Source organism: Eurosta solidaginis, chromosome 2 (assembly GCF_040869045.1).
Source record: "Eurosta solidaginis isolate ZX-2024a chromosome 2, ASM4086904v1, whole genome shotgun sequence".
NCBI lineage: Eukaryota > Metazoa > Arthropoda > Insecta > Diptera > Tephritidae > Eurosta > Eurosta solidaginis.
Genome location: NC_090320.1, coordinates 52,182,990 through 52,205,190, shown reverse-complemented (window position 1 = coordinate 52,205,190; position 22,201 = coordinate 52,182,990). Strand labels below are relative to the sequence as shown.

The window sequence follows — 22,201 nt, the reverse complement described above, 5'->3', positions numbered from 1 at the left end:
ACGACATCAAGACGAAGGTGCTGGAGGGGGAAAAACAGCCCAATGGTGCTGCGAGTCCTACAGATAAACCTCCAACACAGTAAAGTGGCGTCGAGCGAACTCCTCCTAACCCTTGAGGAGGGTTCGTTTGACGTGGCGCTGATCCAGGAGCCGTGGCTCTCATCGGGAGGAAAGGTTTCTGGACTTAGCGCGCGCGGGTTTGGCGTTTACTACGCACAAACGGAAGGACGGGTGCGAGCTGTAGTAATGGTAAGGAAACAGCTGCATTCATATATGCTGCCTAATTACACCACCGAGGATCTCATAGCGGTGGCCGTTGAGCAAAAGAATAAGCAGGCATTTATCCTGGCGTCCTGCTACATGGCCCATGCTGCGGAGGTTACACCGATGGAGTGCAAAAGGCTAGTACAGGAGGAAGGGCGCAAAGGGCGGTTGGTCATAGGCGCAGATGCAAATGCGCACCACAATGCTTGGGGAGGAGCAGATACGAACGAGAGAGGCGAATCTCTATTTTGTTACATCCTGCAAACCAATTTGCAGATAGCCAACAGGGGAAATGTTCCTACATACATTGGTCCAACATCCAGCAATGTTCTGGATATTACATTGAGCTCCGAGCGTGATATATCAAGGTATGATTGGATGGTTCTCGATAGACCATCCTTCTCCGACCATGCGTATATAAGCTTCAGCATCCCACTAAAGAGGGTAGAGAAGGGAGGAACCTTTAGAAACCCTAGGGCAACGAATTGGACTAAATTCCAGAAACATGTAGAAACGAAACTGGGACAACCCAAAGAGGTTGCTAATGTAGAGGAACTGGAGGAGTCGAATGAATTCCTAACAAGGACGCTTATGACTGCGTATAACAAAGCTTGCCCTCTAAGAAGATTCAGAGGAAAAGCAAAGCCGCCATGGTGGAGCAATGAGCTGAGTCTTCTAAGAAGACAGGTAAAAGAAATGTTTAAACTCGCAAAGACCGCGGAAAGCGAAGCGTGTCGGGACGAGTACAGGGATCTACTGAGGATCTACAAGCGTGAAATTACCAGGGCGAAGAGAAACTCATGGAAAAGTTTCTGTACGGACATAGAGTGCTCCAGTGAAACAGCACGGTTGAAAAAAGTCCTAGCAAAGGGAAACATAGTCCAGGGACTAATAAAGAAAGAGAACGGGGAATGGTCACGTGATAGTGAGGAATCCCTTGAGGTGCTTCTCGATACACATTTCCCATCGGGAGACGGTTTAGAAGAACCAGCAGACATCACTCACACTTCGATCACGGAGCTAGTGGTGCCGGGCTTGGTGACCGATACTAAGATCGAGTGGGCAGTGAAGACGTTTTCTAAGTTTAAATCGCCGGGCCCAGATGGTATATTCCCGGCCATGCTACAAGTCTCAAGTAGGGCGGTCGTGGAATGGCTTAAAATAATATTCGATGGGTGCATAAGACTGAATCATGTACCGCACTCTTGGAGAACTGCTCGTGTAGCTTTTCTACCAAAGGCGGGGAAGATCGGTCACGTGTATCCCAAAGACTATATACCCATTACCTTAACATCATTTCTGCTCAAAACCTTTGAGAGGCTGATAGATGTGTACATAAAGTCCAACGTGGATGAAAAGCTGCTCTCCACAACACAGCATGCGTACACCAAAGGCAAGTCGGTAGACACCGCATTGCATAGGGTGGTAATAAGCATAGAGAAATCCCTGGAATATAAGGAGTATGCTCTAGGAGTCTTCTTGGACATTGCCGGGGCTTTCAATAATGTTGCAAAATGGGCGATTATGGATGGTCTTAATTACATTAAAGTACATCCTGCCTTAATCAGATGGATCGGCTGCATGTTAAATTGCAGAAAGATTACATCACAATGGGGATTGTACGAGGCCACGAAATCAGTGGACAGGGGCACGCCGCAGGGCGAGGTGCTATCACCTCTGCTGTGGACACTGGTCATCAACCAACTGCTCAGGCAATTCGATGAGGGACCCGTAAAACTTACGGCTTACGCAGATGACGTTGCAATTGTCATAAGTGGAAAATGCCTTCCAACGATTAGTTCTTTGATGGATCGGGCGCTTCGGGATATTCATACCTGGGCATCTAATGTCGGGCTGAAAGTCAATGCGGAGAAGACGGATGTGGTCTTGTTTACAAAGAGGTACAAGGTCCCAAATTGGATCAGGCCTAAGTTAGGAGCGGTGACCTTACAGGAGAAACCTTGCACAAAATATCTAGGAATCATCCTAGACAGTAAGCTGTCATGTAAGCTCAACGTGGAGGAGAGGGTCAAGAAGGCCTCAACGGCACTCTATGCATGTAAAAGAATGCTGGGGTGTACGTGGGGCCTATCGCCCTCTCTTTCTCATTGGGTTTTTACAGCGATTGTAAGCCCTATTCTATACTATGGAGTTCTTGTTTGGTGGAAAGCCACACAAAAAACAACATACCTCAAAAAATTAGAGGGGGTATGCAGACTATCGATGCTTTGCATTACGGGAGCCCTGAAAACAACCCCGAAGGCTGCACTGTATGCCATTCTGCACATTCCACCTGTAGACCTGGTAGCAAAGAACAAAGCGTTAACGACCGCAACCAGGCTCGATGCTTCGGGGCAGCTTGAGCGCCGACCATTTGGCCATAGTAGTATAGCGTCCTCAGTCACAAGACGAACAGACTACATGATTCCCTACCTGCACTTTGAGGGAGATCTTAAGGCCACAATAGAGGTGGACGGTTGGCGCAAGGGTGCGGAAATGGCGGACGAGGCGATACATGTGTACACCGATGGTTCCAAAATAGTGGAAGGAGTAGGGTCTGCGGTATACTGCGCTGATCCGGAATTAAGCAGATCCTACAGGCTGCCGGATTACTGTAGCGTTTTCCAAGCGGAAATATTAGCCGTAACCAAAGCAGTAGAAACCCTGGAAGAGAATAGCTTAAGCTGCAACCGTGTTAACTTTTATATTGACAGTCAAGCAGCAATTAAGGCAATAATCTCGCATAGCACAGCATCTAAATGCGTGTTAGAGTGTAAGCAGTCTCTGGAGAAAATCGGGACAGGGAGAAGCATACATCTATATTGGGTCCCAGGGCATATGGGAATAGATGGGAATGAAAAAGCGGACGAATTAGCTAAAAGGGGCGCATCCCTTGAAGCTTGCTCCGTAGACGTCCCAATTAGATTGGGCGAGATTAAGCGAAGGCGAGAGGTGCACATGATCGACCAAGCAGAAAATGCGTGGGTTCAAGCGCGGGACTGTAAAGTATCGAAGATTATGTGTAGGTCTTACAACCTTAGACTAACACAGTTGCTTCTATCATTAAAAAGAGAGGACTGTAGACTCATGACGGGTATTCTGACTGGACACTGCCTTCTGGCGTCACATGCCTTTAAATTAGGCTTGGTCAGTGATAGCAGGTGTAGGAAGTGCGGGTTGGAGGAGGAAACGATCGAGCACGTTCTGTGCTCTTGCCCTGCACTTGCCAGGCTAAGACTCCAGCTATTAGGAGTGATACAGCTGTCAGATCTAGAAGCAGCAAGTGGCTTAAGTCCTAGGAAGCTTCTAGTATTTGCCAAGAGGACGGAGTTATTTTATAACGTAGGTCCTGGTTTTTGATAGGGTTTTTCAGTTTGGTCGTTAAAACAAACTTCTGGTAACACTACGGACTCAATCAGTCTATGTGAGGTCCTCATGGACCGGCCAGTTCAACCTACCTACCTGATGGAAAGCACTAAAATTTTTGAAAATGGGTGTGGCACCGCCTCTTTTATGACTAAGCAATTTTCTATGTTTCGGGAGCCATAACTCGAAGAAAAATTAACATATCGTAATGAAATTGTGTATATATATTTTCCTTATAGCAGAAAATATTTCTAGTAAAAATAAACAGGATCGGTTAAAAACCACGCCCACTTTTATATAAAATAAGTTTAAAAGGGTCGTTGACTAGAATAATAAGCTATAATTTAGCAAAAAATAGTTTTGCATTAATGATATTTCACTTATCAAGTTTTATTGTAAGTGGAAATAGGGAGACATTTTTTTTAAACGGGCGGTGCCGCGTGTTATGTAGAAAATGAAATTTATCTGAAATGAAATGTACAATTGAATCTCACGCTGAGTATATAATGTTCGGTTATACCCGAACTTCGACACCTTTACTTGTTTTTATTCTCTTTTATTTAATTTTTTTGTTACGAGTTAAGATAGGATAGCACAGTTTTCTTTATGGTAAAACGTGAATCCGTTATATCAAATGAATTAGAATAAGTGTTAAAATCATGTTTACTGCGTTCAAAAGAATTGGGCTACAAATCAATCAATTCAAGATGTTTAGCCATAAATATAATTGCATTTCCCTACGACTTGCAAGAGTTGGAAGATTTTCAACCGTCTAGAGTAAGGGGGAAGATTATACGTAGAGTCCCACTGAAAATCGCTTAAAAAGGAAAGTAGATATTGCTTTTGTATTGATTCAAGCCTATCTGCATGAACTCGGTGTTTTCGATTCCAGACTATTGATCCGTATTCTAGTATCGGTCTAACTAAAGTTATGAAAATGGCTTTAATTACATACGAGTCAATAAATTCTTTGCACCACCGTTTCACGAATGAAAGAACACCTCTAGCTTTATTGACAGCAGCATTAATATGAACGTTGAAACTAAGTTTATCATCTATCGTGAGTCGCAAGTCCGCAAAATAGTTTACTGATAGAAGATAAAAATTAATTATTACGTAAGAGGCTGCTGACAAAGATCTTCATGAGAGGCACATTAATTTGCTTAGCGGCATTGAATTTAAGTTGCAACAAGTAACTAGGCAGTTTAAATACGCTTGAAGCAAGGGATGTTCTTCGATAGATGCATAAGACCTAAAAAGTTTTACATCATCAGCATACATTAAGATTTTTGAATATTTTATAGTGGTACAAATATCACTAGTAAATAGCAAGAACAGAAAAGAACAAGATGTCTGCCCTGTGGGATGCCAGAGGGAACGTCGTTGACATTTGAAAGAGTAGTTTTAAAAATAACTTCTTGCGTTCGACCGCAATGATTCGGCGAGATCCACTGTGAGAGACCAGGTTGAAAGCCAAGCCGATCCAGCTTACAGATGAGTAGGGAGTGGGATACTTTGTCAAATGCTTTACTGAAATCTGAAAAATAACATCGGTGTGAAGATTGTCTCTAAATCTATTAGAAATTGTGAGTTGTGATTTCAAGTAGGTTGGTAATGGTACATTTGCCTTTACAGAATCCGCGTTGGGAATCTGCAGTCAAAGTAGAAATGAAAAATGTTAGCTGATTGGTAACAATGGCTTCAAATACCTTTGGGATGGCAGACAAATTTGCAATTCCTCTAAAATTTTCTACAGATGACGTACTGTCGTTTTTTGAAGGGGTATGAGAAAAGATTCCTTACAAGCAGCAGAAAAAACACCATGTTTTAGCAGAGACAATTTTAAAGTAGAGATGTTGCATGAACGAAAAATAGTGTGAAGCAACAAATCTCTAGTAGGTCACATTCACCACTCACCACAGCAATGTGTTAAACTACCACTGTCTGTATTTGTTATTTAACAATTATTTGTACACTCTTTATTCAGCTAATCTGTTCAGAATTTAAATTTTTACTCTCTAAAACTCCAATCAGTGTATTTTGTGTGCTTAAATTATGTTAAAAATTGTGTTAAAGTGAAAGTGACCTACTAGAATTTTGTGAAGCTCCGCTGCTTTCCAGTGAAGTTCTTGCCTGCAATATCTCTATTTTAAAATTGTCTCTGGTTTTAGGGGCATATTTTATAAATGAGTTGGGGGCTGATAAATGTGTTCAGCGCATTTTTTAAGAAAACTTGTGGGAATTAGATGAGGACCGTATTTGTAAGATTTCTTCAAAGACGTTAAATATGAAAAAACCTCCACAGGAGATATTGCTGGAATATTAATTGCACTGAGTTAAGTTGAAACGGGTATTCATTGGACAAAGAAATTAATTCAGCGGAATATATAGATTTGAAAAATTGTGCAAAGAAGTTATCAATATCTTGATTTTCGCTAGATAAATCATCACGGTATTTCATACCAAAAGGAAACACTTTAACGGTACGTTTAGAGTTTACGAAATCATAGAAAGCTTTCGGATTGCAAGTTAGTTTCATTTTCAACCTACAGAAATAGGTATTGTAGCACTTTTTACTTAATTCAAAATATTTATGACGCAATATGGAGAACTTCAAGTAACTAGTCGCCTTGTACAGCTTGAAGGAACGCGATTTTTTGTTTTTTAAAGCTTTCAGCTCTTTGGTGAACCCTATTTGGACTAGTTCAGCGGCAAAACTCTTTTAGTACAAACTACGTTTTTTTATTGTCTCTTATTAAAAAATAAATTCTCTTCTTCAATATTTATTTGTATTTGTTTTATTAGTGCCTTCCCGAGAATACTGTGGCTTAAGTTCTTTATTCTGCAAATTATTATTTGACTGCAATTCAACTTCTTTACAACCACAAATACACGTATTTGAGCAACACCAATGCCGGCAAATTGTTAGCAATACTAAACTTATCAAAACTGCAGCAGAAAATATTGCCCAATGATCTTGTGTAGCCAACGAGCCTTTTCGATGGCTATTTTAATTTGCCGAAATAGAAAATGCAAATTTCCAATAAGCGTATAAATTTTATTGAAGCGATTTGAAATGCAGCCGGGTTCGATTTAGCCCGTGCACTCTGATTAGCGATTGAACAACGAGTAAAAAAAATGTAAATGTTAGGTGAAACTAATGAGAGCCTTTAGCAAAGGCAAAAGCAATAAATGAGATTAATTTGGATAAATTTGTGTATATGCACGTATGTATGTATATGCTAGTATGTATCTAAAATGAATTTGACTTCTCATTGCTTCGCAGAGCAATTTACAATGTATGTATGTATGTATGTAAATATGTAAAATGTATTAATTTGGAGTGGAGTTTGTCATATTATATTAACTGGACTGTGCTGCTAGCATTGTTCCGTTTTCGGCAGTGCCCAGCAAGCCAACAGCTAATGGTTCTGCTGTAGACAGTGCAGGCGTAACCAAACATTCTCCCCCCGTTGGAAGGCCAGGGCTTTCAACCTCATCTTGCTTTGGGAGTGGACACAATTTTCTGATAGCTCTCCGGATGGTCCCAGTGGCAGTTTTTAGCTCTGCAACTCGCGATACTCCATCTGTTCCGCTGATAAGTTTGACGACTCTTGCTAGTGGCTACTTTAGTGGTGGCAAATTTTCGTCTTTCACTAAAACGACGTCGTTGATATATAGGCCAGCTTTTTCTTTACGCCATTTCGACCGCTGTTGTAGCAAAGTTAAATACTCTTCACGCCATCGGGCCCAAAATATTTGCTGGTAGTATGACATTCGCTGCCATTGATCTAAGCGATTAAATTTAAGAGCGGTGAGGTTAGGCTCGTCAAACAAGGCGAGAGGAGCCGTTCCTATGAAGTGCGCAGGTGTCAAAACGTCCAGATCATCGGGATGCTCTGAAAGTGAAAACAAAGGTCTAGAGTTAATGATTGCCGCAATGTGACATACGAGCGTGCGCAGCTCATCAAAGTTTAACAAAAAATTTCCGGCTGTTCGATAGAAATGATGTTTTGCCGTTTTTACTGCTGCCTCCCACAATCCACCAAAGTGAGGAGAGCGTGGAGGAATGAATCGCCAATCGATAGAATTGTCTAAACAAGACTCATGTACTGCCTTCGCATGATCATCGCTAAGAAAAAGCCGCCTCAATTCAGCAAGTTCATTCTTTGCGCCGAGGAAGTTGGTAGCGTTGTCTGACCATATTCTGGCAGGACAACGTCGAGTGAGAATGAAGCGTTTGAGAGAATTTAGAAAAGCCTTTGTAGAGAGATCCATAACTAGCTCCAAATGAACGACCTTGGTAGCGAAGCATATGAAGATACAAATGTAACACTTTATGGGCTGCTTGTTACGTATTTCGTTTTTGTAAAAGAATGGTCCACAAAAGTCAACGCCTGTGACCATGAATACATACGATGTATTAACTCGATCATGAGGGAGGCCCGCCATGATGTGTTCAGCTATATACGGTTTAGCTCGAAAGCAGATTATGCATTTACTTACAGTATTCGAGACGGTTTTTCGACCTCCGATTGGCCAGTATTGCAAGCGAATGTTAGCCAGCAGCGCACGAGGTCCAGCATGTAAATTGCGCCTATGGAAGTGCATGATGAGTGCGTGCGTTACCGGATGGCGTCTGGGCAATATGATAGGATGTTTTGCATTGAAGTCCAAAGCTGTTTTTTGGAGTCGCCCACCCACACGGAGTAAACCATAATCGTCGATAAATGGGGAGAGAGACGCGATGCAGCTGGATGCCCTTACACCTTCACCATTTTTCAAAGCACTGTAATCATCACGAAGATTCGTCATTTGAATTGTGCGCAAAAGCAGTTTTGTCCCTCCACGAATATCGTCAACTGTCAACCCTGGATGTCGAGCCTTATGAACGAATTTGTAAATGTAAGCGAAAACGTGTTGCAGATAACCGAGGGACGGCCAGTAGTACTTTCTTGCGAAGTTCAGGGAGCTCCTTTACTGCACTACAACTTAATGGCCATTTGTTTCGACCATCAACTAGAAACTCTGGACCATGCATCCAAATTGGTGATTCTATTAGTTCGCTAGGAGATGCACCTCTTGATAAGATGTCTGCTGGATTTAGCTTAGTCGGCACGTAATTCCACTCCATTTTTGTCGTCAGCTCTTGTATTTGTGCTATACGGTTGGATGTAAAAACTTGAAATCGAGATGGTTCGTCGCGGATCCAGGCTAATACAACTGCGGAATCCGACCAACAATAAAAGGGGCAATTGTAAACATTCATTTCAGCTATATCGTGCATTAGTTGCGATAACAATGCTGCGCCACACAATTCTAGTTTCGGTACTGTGAGAGTTTTGAGAGGTGCTACACGTGATTTCGAGCAAACTAAATGTACCTGCTTCCCCTTTTCATTGCCAGATACTACGTATACACAGGCTCCGCAGGCTTCTATGCTTGCGTCGCTGAAACCATGAACCTCAACTACTCCTTTTGTAAAGATAGACAGTCTAGCAAAACAAAGTTTAGGTATGCTTACGAGGTCTTCATACAAACTATTCCACGATGAGTCCAACGATGAGGGCAAGCTTTCGTCCCAGTTGAGTCGTTCTCTCCACAGATGCTGAAGGAAAATCTTTGCCCTTGAAATTATCGGACCAATTAAACCCAATGGGTCGTAAAAACGAGCGATTGTTGATAACACCGATCGCTTGCAGTTTCTCTTTGCTGTATTTGTGGGTGTAAATGTGAACAGCAGGCAATCGGAGGCAGGATCCCAAGTAAGACCGAGTGTTTTAGTGATGTTAGTTCCATCATCGAAGCTTAAGAGAGTTTCGGTGTCTTCGGGTGGTATGTCTCGAAGAAGATTAGAGTTATTGGAGCACCACTTACGCAATTTAAACTGGCCCCTAGCCAACATTTCAGTTATTTCATTCATGATTTGTCGAACTTCTTGAACAGAATCTCCTCCGGTAATAAGATCGTCGACATAAAAGTCTCTCTTCAATATTTTAGAACCAACAGGAAATGAGTGCTGTTCGTCAAACGCTAATTGATGCATTGATCGCACCGACAAAAATGCAGCTGGGCGAGTACCATACGTAACTGTATCAAGTTTGAAAATTTTAATGGGGTGTCGTAGGGTATCGCGCCATAAAATGCACTGCAAGTAGGAATCAGACTCTGCCACCCGAACGCATCTATACATTTTGCAGATATCGCCTGTCAAGGCGACCGGAAATGTTCGAAATCGCAATAATGTGTTAAAGAGTTTGGGTTGTATTGTAGGCCCTGTCATGAGCACATCGTTGAGCGAATACCCGGTTGACGTGGCTGCCGAGCCATCAAATACTACCAGAAGTTTAGTGGTAGTACTTTCCTTTAAAACGCAGTGATGTGGTAGAAAATATTTACAAAGATTATGATTTGATTCGCTAACTAACGACATATGTTTCAAGTCTAAGTACTCATGAATGAAAGCACCGTACTGAGCCTTTAATGTTGGTTGTCGCTCTAGCTTACGCTCTAAATTCAGAAATCTACGGAAAGCTTGTGAGTATGACTCCCCCAACAGGCTTATATTTGATTTAATAGGCAAACGAACAGAATAATCCCCAGAGGGTAGTCTAACGAAGTTAGCCTTAAAATGGGATTCACAATCCATTTCTTCTTTGGTATATTTGGCAACAGCGGAGCAAGAGCTGTCCATTTCCCAAAATCTAAGAACAATCTGATCAAGTTGAACCATGTTTTCATCCTCTACATCGGCTGAGGATATTGCATTCAAGGCCATTGCTGTTTTTGATTGACAGTCACCTCCCGAGACTACCCACCCTAACCTGGTTTTTTGAAGTACTGGGAGGCCAGCTGCAAGTTTAATTTGTCCAACGCACAAGAGCTCATAAAAAAGACTTGCACCAATAAGCATATCAACGCGTTGGGGTTTATAAAATTCACAGTCTGCTAGTCGGATATTTGAAGGAATGTTCCACGACGATATATTCAGGCCTATGTTGGGTTGATTATCCGTTATGCTGGGAGCTACCAAAGCAGTAATAAGAGTTGAGTATTCGGAAGTTTGGGAGCGAAGATTGATATCAACGGTGAAGCCATCGGAATGGAACTTGGAGTCACCAAGACCAGATACTGATGCAGACGATTTAGTTCTACGCAGCTGTAATTGCTGAGCAAGACGCGATGTGATTATGTGTAACTGCGATCCAGAGTCGAGCAGTGCACGGCATGGTACCCAAGTACCGGCATTGTTTTTGACGTCAATCACTGCAGTAGCCAAGAGCACAACATCAAATTTGATATTCTGAGCAACTGAGGAAGAGGGGGAAACTACTGTCAAAGAGCTATGGGGCGGTTGTAAAGCAGCTTGCGATGATGTTTTAGGATTATGATCCGAGTTTGCGGCTTCCTGCTTGTTGGAGTGTTGTAGATGTAATAAGCTATGATGCTTATTGCCGCACGAACGACATAAGCCAGCATAGCATGCTCTAAGCTGGTGACCTTTTCGAAGGCAATTAAGGCATAACAAAAGCCGTTTGGCTTCTTTTAGTCGTAGTTGTGGCGATAAATTATTAAAACGAATGCAACTATATATTGAGTGGTCTGTATTGTCACAAAACACACAGCCATTAGATATGTTAGTTGTTATAAAAGATTTTCTACTAGTGTTAGAAATTCTACTGTTCTTTCCCACCTGAGATATGCGCGTGCTTGCTGCAACTGAGTGTTCAACATTTTCCAACTTTTGACATCGTTTCTCTAGAAAGGTAGTGAATTGATCGCACGACGGTATAACATCCAAGGGAGCAGTTTCTTCCCACTTTGTCTGCGTTGCACTGTCTACCTTTTGAAGAAGAATATGTATGACAATGCATGCCGCTATTTGTTCCAAATTCCCAATTGTTAGCAGTGCTCTTAAGTTGGCGTTAACCTTGTCAGACAGCTCACGCAATTTAGCTGCCGAAGAAGACTCTACCCTCTTAAGCCCCAGAATATCAGTGATGTGTGCCTGGAAAATAAGACGCTTATTGTTAAAACGTTTTTCAAGTAGTTCTAAAGCAACACTATAATTTGAACCACTGATTTCTAAGGAACGGATGGTGTCTAATGCTGCCCCTTTCAGCTACTTCGAGTATGTCATGCGCTGAACAAAACGAAGTGCTAATGTGTTCAAGACGTTCCAATCGCACACTCAATTCAGTTTCGTTGATTAAACCAATTTTTTCACCTTCAATGGCGTTTTCAATTGTTTGCGCTTGCACATAAAACGACTGTCCTTTACGCTTATAAAAGGTCACTTTATTTTCTGCAGATAGATCTTCTGCCATCGTAGCAGTGTACCTTACCAATTAAAAACAAGAATTTTGTTGTAGACAAGGTTCAGGAAAAACTTTATTTCCGCTACTAAAATTAAAAATGCTGCGGTAAGCACCCTGATGAAAATCAATCACGAGATTTTGTAGCGGTAAAAATGAACGGCTTTTAATTGCTTGAAAAAATATGCACCACCAGCGACACACGTACCCAAGCCGGAATATATATATATAGATGCGAATCTCCACTACTTTTATGTCACAAAATCGATATTAAAAAATATTTATCAAAACGTTCGATATTGTCCTGAATTTAACAATAAAGATCACGTCGGGGTCACCAAAAAATGTGTAGCCAACGAGCCTTTTCGATGGCTATTTTAATTTGCCGAAATAAAAAAATGCAAATTTCCAATAAGCGTATAAATTTTATTGAAGCGATTTGAAATGCAGCCGGGTTCGATTTAGCCCGTGCACTCTGATTAGCGATTGAACAACGAGTAAAAAAATGTAAATGTTAGGTGAAACTAATGAGAGCCTTTAGCAAAGGCAAAAGCAATAAATGAGATTAATTTGGATAAATTTGTGTATATGCACGTATGTATGTATATGCTAGTATGTATCTAAAATGAATTTGACTTCTCATTGCTTCGCAGAGCAATTTACAATGTATGTATGTATGTACATATGTAAAATGTATTAATTTGGAGTGGAGTTTGTCATATTATATTAACTGGACTGTGCTGCTAGCATTGTTCCGTTTTCGGCAGTGCCCAGCAAGCCAACAGCTAATGGTTCTGCTGTAGACAGTGCAGGCGTAACCAAACAGATCTTTTTCCATGCCCATAAATTTGCGAGATTTCTTAAGCGTGCTCTTATCTATAGTATTCACTTTAATCATATTATTCGATTCATGAACCTGCTGCGGTAGCGAGTGTGATAGTACTAACTAGGCGAGATACAAATCAAAAACAAATTTTTAAATTAAAATTTTTAATACACATAGCATAGCATAGCATACCTGTAGCATTAAAAACGCAAGAGTTAGTAAAATTATTTCGCAACTTGATGCCATAGTCAAACCAAACATAGTTGGACTTATCTCTTCCTAGAAAAGCTTATTACAACTGAAATCACTTTTGCATTTATGCATTTTAACTTAGCTTAAAAAGCAACTGCAACAAGTAAGGAAGGCTAAGTTCGGGTGTAACCGAACATTACATACTCAGCTGAGAGCTTTGGAGACAAAATAAGGGAAAATCACCATGTGAGAAAATGAACCTAGGGTAACCCTGTAATGTGTTTGTATGACATGGGTTTCAAATGGAAGGTATTAAAGAGTATTTTAAAAGGGAGTGCGCCATAGTTCTATAGGTGGACGCCATTTCGGGATATCGCCATAAAGGTGGACCAGGGGTGTCTCTAGAATGTGTGTTGTACGATATGGATATCAAATGAAAGGAATTAATGAGGGTTCAAAAAGGGAGTGGACCTTAGTTGTATATGTGAAGGTGTTTTCGAGATATCGACCAAAATGTGGAGCAGGGTGACCCAGAACATCATCTGTCGGGTACCGCTAATTTATTTATATATGTAATACGACGAACAGTATTCCTGCCAAAATTCCAAGGGCGTTTGATTTCGCCCTGCAGAACTTTTTCATTTTCTTCTACTTAATATGGTAGGTGTCACATCCATTTTACAATGTTTTTTCTAAAGTTATATTTTGCGACAATAAACCAATCCAATTACCATGTTTCTTATCTTTTTTCATATTTGGTATAGAATTATGGAATTTTTTTTTAATTTTCGTAATTTTCGATATCGAAAAAGTGGGCGTGGTCATAGTCGGATTTCGGCCATTTTTAATACCAAGATAAAGAGAGTTCAGGTAAGTACGCGAACTAAGTTTAGTAAAGATATATCGATTTTTGCTCAAGTTATCGTGTTAACGGCCGAGCGGAAGGACAGACGGTCGACTGTTTATAAAAACTGGGCGTGGCTTCAATCGATTTCGCCCATTTTCACAGAAAACAGTTATCGTCATAGAATCTATGTCCCTATCAATCGGTTTCGCCCATTTTCAAAGAAAAAAGTTATCGTCATAGAATCTATGTCCCTACCAAATTTCACAAGGATTGATAAATTTTTGTTCGACTTATGACATTAAAAGTATTATAGACGAATTAAATGAAAATGGGCGGAGCTTCGCACATTTTGAAATTTTCTTTTATTTTTGTATATTGTTGCACCATATCATTACTGGAGTTGAATGTTGGCATAATTTAATTACATATATAATGTAAAGATATTCATCTTTTTGTTAAAATTTGACTTTTAAAATATTTTTTTTTTAAAAAGTGGGCGTGTTCGTCATCCGATTTTCAAAATTATAAGCTTTTATTTACTTTCACTTTTGTTGTCTGTAATGGAATCTTGCAAGTTAAATTTGATACACTTCCCGGTGTCCGATTGAGCTGAAATTTTGCACACATGTATAACTCCGATGACAATGCAATATTACTTTGTTAGAATTCGATAAATTAATCGATAACACAGTTATCGGTAAAGATTTGTATTTACTTTGGTATAACAGCCTAAGTCCCATACAAACACGCCGGTACCTATCCGTGGATTGTGATATTTGGACGTGGTGAATCACGTGTCACGCGTGGTGAATCTCATCGCTTGCGAAAAGCGGAGACACAACCCTCTGTTGTATTTCTGTGTATAACCAACATAGCTGAATTTTTAAGGCTGTTTAACCCTGTAACCTTGTCTGTAATTTATTTTGCTTTTGGAAAAATTACCTATTTGAAAAAAGCTGGCTGAAAAATATTGGCATAACAGCTTAAGTTAAATCAAGAATGGAAAATCTTTGGAAAATTTGAGCAGATGTGGCAATTTCGCGCGTCCGTTGAATGAAATATTGACAATCTGCTGATCATCGCTAAGAAATTAGCGACATTCCATCAACTAAGCAGCACTTTAGCAATACTACTGTTATTATTTGGCCGCTCAAACACACAAATATTAATTGTGCATTAAATCTAAAATATACAAATACACCATAATAATTTACACGGCCAAAGCCATAATAATTCACACGGGTCATCAATTCTTTCTCTGATTCAAAATCTGAACTACCAGCGCTACCGTCAACAGCTCAGTGTCACCACTGCAGTAGCGCCAATAACACCAAACTCGTGCCTGACACACAAAAGTCGTTTCACTCAATAGCGCAAGTAAAATGTACTACGCACTCACTACTAAGAAGCGTCAAAAATTCGCTTGGAGTAATTTCGTCAATGAGCTACCATTGAGCTGGCACCGCATTGGCGCTGGCGCCATGCAATTTACATCACTAAAATTGCGCGAATGCCCAGGCTCATGACTTCAATACTTATATTTACAATGCTTTAAACTTTAAATACACCTCTGAAGTTGCTGCGCATAAAATGTGTACTAATAAATTCCAATACGCATTATACGCAGATGTAACTGATATATGTGTTTTTGTTTCACCCCCTATACTTATATTTAAAGCTTTTATAAGAACAAGCTTCTATTACTTGTTAATAAAACGAACTAAAAAGTAAAAAATAAAATTAAAGAAAAAAAAACTTTTTTAAAAATAAGCTTTTATTATTTTGGTTAATAAAATTAACTAAAAAGTAAACAATAAATTGACTCTAAAAAAAAATATAACACTTTATAAGTTCATTGTAAGCTTAAACGATAATTAGGCTTTTTCGTCTGCGACAAAAAAATTCTATATTGTACATACTTATATATTTTTAACATTAAAACTTTACACCTAAATTAATAAATCTTACAGTTTATATCACAGTCCTAATTGTTCTAATAAAAGCGTGTTACATTGCGATAGCAAGAAAAGGAGATCCTAAATGTTCTTAATTATACCATCAAAATTTAACACGTTTTTTATTAGAACAATTACGACTGTGATATAAACTGTAAGATTTAAAAATTTAGGTGTAAAGTTGTAATCTTAAAAATATATAATTCTGTCCACTATCGAATTTTTTTGTCGCAGACGAAGAAGCCTAATTGTTGGGAATTCAATGCAAATATAACAGAACTCCGTTTTATGTCCAAATATTGAATAATAAAATACCCAGTATATACGTATAATAAGTGGAGTGGAGTTTATTATCTGTATTAAATAATGCAAATTAACAAAAGACAGTTTCCAAGTAATTTAACTTACTTATTTGCTATTATTTTTCCACCAACATTTCTTCTTTGATACAATTGTTCACATTCTTTAAAGTAGTTGTTCGAGAATCTTAAAGAATATGTTGCAGGGTGGCATAGAAAACATAAAATATAAAAATTCAGTTTGATTCAAATTTAGATTGTCAATTTATAACGCAGGGTAAAACAGATACAGTAAAATCAAATAAAGAGTCGGCTACAGGTTCGTTTACTCAACACTAATTATCGTTAAAGGTTACAATGAACTTATAAAGTGTTACTTTTTACTTTCTGGTTAATTATTGAGCTCAAGGCCGCAAGGATAAATAAAACATTATGTATTTCGAGGTATTATAATTTATATAATTGGTCGATATTTCGGTTTCAATCTGAAACCATCATCAGGACTAAAAAAACACAAAATATAATAACAAATCTTAGGCAAACATAAAAATAGCAGGTGGATATTTTACATATGGGCATATTTCATAAACAAATACAACTTACAGAAATGAATGTACTTGATCGACTGATCATATGTTCGAACAGATGAGTGAACAAAGACAAAACAGGAGAAAAGGTAAACAAAATTAAAGTACAGTAAGTATAAACAAAACCATCAATATATGTAACAACAAACAGTAACAACAAATTTCCAAATCATCTTCTTGCTATTTTGTTGTTGTCGCCAAATATCTGGGTAGCGAGATATTCGCCGTCGTTTGCCGTCATAACCCGAGATCTATTTTTTGGAGGCTAAGTTCGAAAAACGGAGATAGTACTTTGTTTACTTAAGGCTCAATCTCTTCGAAAAAGTGGGTTTGTACAATACCCAGAAAAAAAGTTGATTTTGTCGCATAGTGTTATTATTATAAATACGAAACAACAGGTTTGACTCACTTATTTACTTTGACTCCACCTATTCATGATATTTGGCATATGTTTATTAACTTTTCAATGCAAACCCTCCAATTTTTCCTCCAAAAATATCATGACTTTCAGGTCTAAGTATAATAAGAATCAGGTTAATTAACAGTTGCAATAAATATTGAAAGTGCTAAAACTTCTTTGTTTATTATTTTAGTAATATGGTTTCAAAGCAACATTTTCTTGAATTTTCAAGTACTTTCGTTTGATAAGGAAAAAAACATACATTAGGGGAGGGGGTAAAATTTTGTTAGCTGACCTAATCATGTGAAAACGACTTCATAGCTTAAATGGACATTAAGCGGAAATATGAAGCTTCTCAAGGCCAAAATAACGACATATCAATTTTAAACATCGGACGTCAAATAACCAAGTTACAACGAAAAAACCTTTTTGGCTGTATTTCGAAGGATCAAAAAAAATGAAGAAAAATATTTCCGAAACCCTCTCAACATAATCTTCAAATTTAGGGGCGGACATTAGCAACTTTTTTTTTCGACCCAGTCTAATGCATATGGATACAAGCGACAACGGTCTCTCACGAACTATTCTATTCTATTCCAACAAGATCAAGTGCGCAGAAAAGTATGCAACATTTAGCGATAACAGCCTAACTTCTACGTTCGTTGTATACACAAACAAAGCGAAGTTACCTGCGACTTAGGCTTTTATGCTTGTGAGCACAAATTTTTACCGATCTCTGTTATCGATTAATTTATCGAATTTATCGCAAAGCAATATTACATTGTCATCGGAATTATACATGCGCGCAAAACTTCAACTCAATCGGACACCGGGAAGTGCATCAAATTTAACTTGCAATATTTGATTACAGACAACAGCCAAGTGAAACTAAATAAAAGCTTATAATATTTTGGATTGTATGCAATAAAGTGGCACGCATGGAAATAGCTTAAATTGTGAGACCAAATTGAGTTCCCTCGTGTATAAATAGATCATGAGATAAAACGAAAATTGCGTAGTAATTACTTTGAGACTCTGGCAAACTCCGTGTAAAGCAGGTGATCCAACCAACACTATGGAAGTCAACGTAATCGGTTATTGAAGTCATAGAGCAATGCCTTAGTTGGTTTTCTCCCGTACCCATAATCTATACATCTTTGCGTTGGCAAATTTATTGACATGTTGGAGATTAAATGTTTTGTATTGAAATTTTTTACATTTTCTATTTTATGAAGTTATCACATTTTTTAGGTTAAGTCAGAATTAACCGATGCCATAAAATATGTCCACCAATTGGGCGTTGTGAATATGGCAAGTTTTCCAGGGATTTAAATAGCTGATATTTTACCAAAATTTTATTTTGGCAAAAGTTGTCGCTGGATGTAGCAGTGATCGAACTGTTTTGAAAACCTTCAGAAAGTGGAGCCGCTATTAAAAAACAAGATACATATTGCGTGTTTCCTCCAAGGAGATTTAAGGCTTAAATTCGCTTCCAATTTACGTTGTGCTTCTTTCAGTTTTTCCTACAAATTGGAGGGACAAGACCTAGATGTTTAACGACGCCGGAAATACACCCGGATTGTTTGCGAAACTACTGCCCAGGGGCGATCTCGCTTAGAGGAACTGTTAATTGAAACAAAGTTTTTCTTAGCTGTTGATGTTGCCTTGCGCGGGACTTTAACGCAAGACCTTCAGTGTGTTTGGCGGATCACGCTACCACCATCCCAGCGAACGCAGTAGCTAATGTCAGAGAAATATTGTGATTTTGCATTAGAGTTCCCATTTAGCTCTCTAGCGCAACTCTAATCAAAACTAAGTTTGAGTCCTATGTTATAATTCGATTTGAGAAATACTAAAATGCGATGTTGTGAAAGTTATCGATTATTCGTAGGACATGGGCGAAAGTTGTGCGAAAATATTGGTAGCTGAACAATCAGTTTTCATTTGTAATAGCTAAAAGTAGTAAGAGATAATGAATGAAAAAACCGGACTCCCAGAATTGTATATTGACTTCTTGAAAACACATTTCAATTATATATGCAGGGTTATGGAAATGGGTAATAACCGTCTTCCAAAGCTAATCGCAATACACTTGCTAGAAACTAGGTCTCAACGTTTCCAAAAGTAGGATGCGCTTGCCAGTGAGTACGGTGAACCAATTCTAATAAATGATAACACTTTGTGGAGACATTGGCACCGCAATATATTAGCTAAAATAGATGCAGTGAAAAGGGAATATTTTCTGTTAAAAGCTCAAGCTAGCGAAGTAAGACGAACTTACCCCGTCCTCGAACATAATCTTTGTGAGCTTAATTATTTTGAGATGAATTTAGCATATATGCGATCAGCAATTTGTTTCGCGTAAGAAGAGAACTATTGAAACTAAATCACGAACCTCATCTTGAGCAGCCAGATAATCGCTGTCCAATTTGCAACTCGGGAAACGAAGAAAACGTTTTACACTTTCTGGGTAGTTGTCCCGTACTTATGGAATATAGAATATTATTTTTTAAAAAAAGTGTATTAACACACCAAGAGATTAATGAATACCTAAATGGTAAAAACTGGATCACATTGAATCAGTACGTTAAATCAGCGTTAAAATATAGGAAGCAAATTTTAGAAGAGGAATTTTGAAACTTATATTTAAGAAATATTTTATTATATAATGTACAGAAAAACCTACTACAAGTACTTATAAACTGACGGCTCTACGCCAAAGTTTAGTTATAAAATAAAATTTTATATTGTAATCAACTTTGTAAAAAGATTCTGTTTAATAAAACAAACTACTACTACTACTACTATATTGAATGAAAAAAGTTAAAGAGGGTAAGTGGGCAAAATTTTGGTATGCTATTTGACTGTCATTATGAGAAAAACGTGCATTAACCCATATTTCAAATCAACGCAGAGCTAAATACTAAAGGAATAAGTGAAATATATTCGTATCGAGTATATAAGCTTACAACCCATTAAACATTTTTGTATAAACAAGAAACAAGTAAGGACGTCTAAGTTCGGGTGTAACCGAATATTACATACTCAGCTGAGAGCTGTGGAGACAAAATAAGGGAAAATCACCATTAGCAAAATGAAACTAGGGTAACCCTGGAATGTGTTTCTATGACATGGGTTTCAAATGGAAGTTTTAAAGAGTATTTTAAAAGGGAGTGCGCCATAGTTCTATAGGTGGACGCCATTTCGGGATATCGCCATAAAGGTTACTAGGGGTGACTCTAGAATGTGTGTTGTACGATATGGGTATCAAACGAAAGGTGTTAATGAGTATTGTAAAAGGAAGTGTGCCTTAGTTCTATGGGTGGACGCCATTTTCGAAATATCGCCATAAAGGTGGACCAGAGTTGACTCTAGAATGTGTTTGTACGATATGGGTATCAAATTAAATCTAAAATATACAAATACACCATAATAATTTACACGGCCAAAGCCATAATAATTCACACGGGTCATCAATTCTTTCTCTGATTCAAAATCTGAACTACCAGCGCTACCGTCAACAGCTCAGTGTCACCACTGCAGTAGCGCCAATAACACCAAACTCGTGCCTGACACACAAAAGTCGTTTCACTCAATAGCGCAAGTAAAATGTACTACGCACTCACTACTAAGAAGCGTCAAAAATTCGCTTGGAGTAATTTCGTCAATGAGCTACCATTGAGCTGGCACCGCATTGGCGCTGGCGCCATGCAATTTACATCACTAAAATTGCGCGAATGCCCAGGCTCATGACTTCAATACTTATATTTACAATGCTTTAAACTTTAAATACACCTCTGAAGTTGCTGCGCATAAAATGTGTACTAATAAATTCCAATACGCATTATACGCAGATGTAACTGATATATGTGTTTTTGTTTCACCCCCTATACTTATATTTAAAGCTTTTATAAGAACAAGCTTCTATTACTTGTTAATAAAACGAACTAAAAAGTAAAAAATAAAATTAAAGAAAAAAAAACTTTTTTAAAAATAAGCTTTTATTATTTTGGTTAATAAAATTAACTAAAAAGTAAACAATAAATTGACTCTAAAAAAAAATATAACACTTTATAAGTTCATTGTAAGCTTAAACGATAATTAGGCTTTTTCGTCTGCGACAAAAAAATTCTATATTGTACATACTTATATATTTTTAACATTAAAACTTTACACCTAAATTAATAAATCTTACAGTTTATATCACAGTCCTAATTGTTCTAATAAAAGCGTGTTACATTGCGATAGCAAGAAAAGGAGATCCTAAATGTTCTTAATTATACCATCAAAATTTAACACGTTTTTTATTAGAACAATTACGACTGTGATATAAACTGTAAGATTTAAAAATTTAGGTGTAAAGTTGTAATCTTAAAAATATATAATTCTGTCCACTATCGAATTTTTTTGTCGCAGACGAAGAAGCCTAATTGTTGGGAATTCAATGCAAATATAACAGAACTCCGTTTTATGTCCAAATATTGAATAATAAAATACCCAGTATATACGTATAATAAGTGGAGTGGAGTTTATTATCTGTATTAAATAATGCAAATTAACAAAAGACAGTTTCCAAGTAATTTAACTTACTTATTTGCTATTATTTTTCCACCAACATTTCTTCTTTGATACAATTGTTCACATTCTTTAAAGTAGTTGTTCGAGAATCTTAAAGAATATGTTGCAGGGTGGCATAGAAAACATAAAATATAAAAATTCAGTTTGATTCAAATTTAGATTGTCAATTTATAACGCAGGGTAAAACAGATACAGTAAAATCAAATAAAGAGTCGGCTACAGGTTCGTTTACTCAACACTAATTATCGTTAAAGGTTACAATGAACTTATAAAGTGTTACTTTTTACTTTCTGGTTAATTATTGAGCTCAAGGCCGCAAGGATAAATAAAACATTATGTATTTCGAGGTATTATAATTTATATAATTGGTCGATATTTCGGTTTCAATCTGAAACCATCATCAGGACTAAAAAAACACAAAATATAATAACAAATCTTAGGCAAACATAAAAATAGCAGGTGGATATTTTACATATGGGCATATTTCATAAACAAATACAACTTACAGAAATGAATGTACTTGATCGACTGATCATATGTTCGAACAGATGAGTGAACAAAGACAAAACAGG

General features: G+C 38.0%; 2 protein-coding genes across 7 annotated transcripts in view; one reads left to right on the top strand and one right to left on the bottom strand.

Annotated features, from left to right (window-relative positions):
• The window catches only part of LOC137239718 (uncharacterized), a 442,599-nt gene that overhangs the window by 239,691 nt on the left and 180,707 nt on the right, over positions 1-22,201 (top strand). The gene's annotated exons all lie outside the window — the stretch shown is intronic.
• Positions 6,407-13,121, bottom strand: LOC137241510 (uncharacterized). The gene is made up of 3 exons (XM_067769110.1): positions 12,964-13,121; positions 12,777-12,891; positions 6,407-6,609 (listed from the first exon to the last, which is right to left on the bottom strand). Exons 1-3 carry the CDS (start codon positions 13,030-13,032, stop codon positions 6,407-6,409), a joined length of 387 nt encoding a protein of 128 aa, XP_067625211.1. The 5' UTR covers positions 13,033-13,121.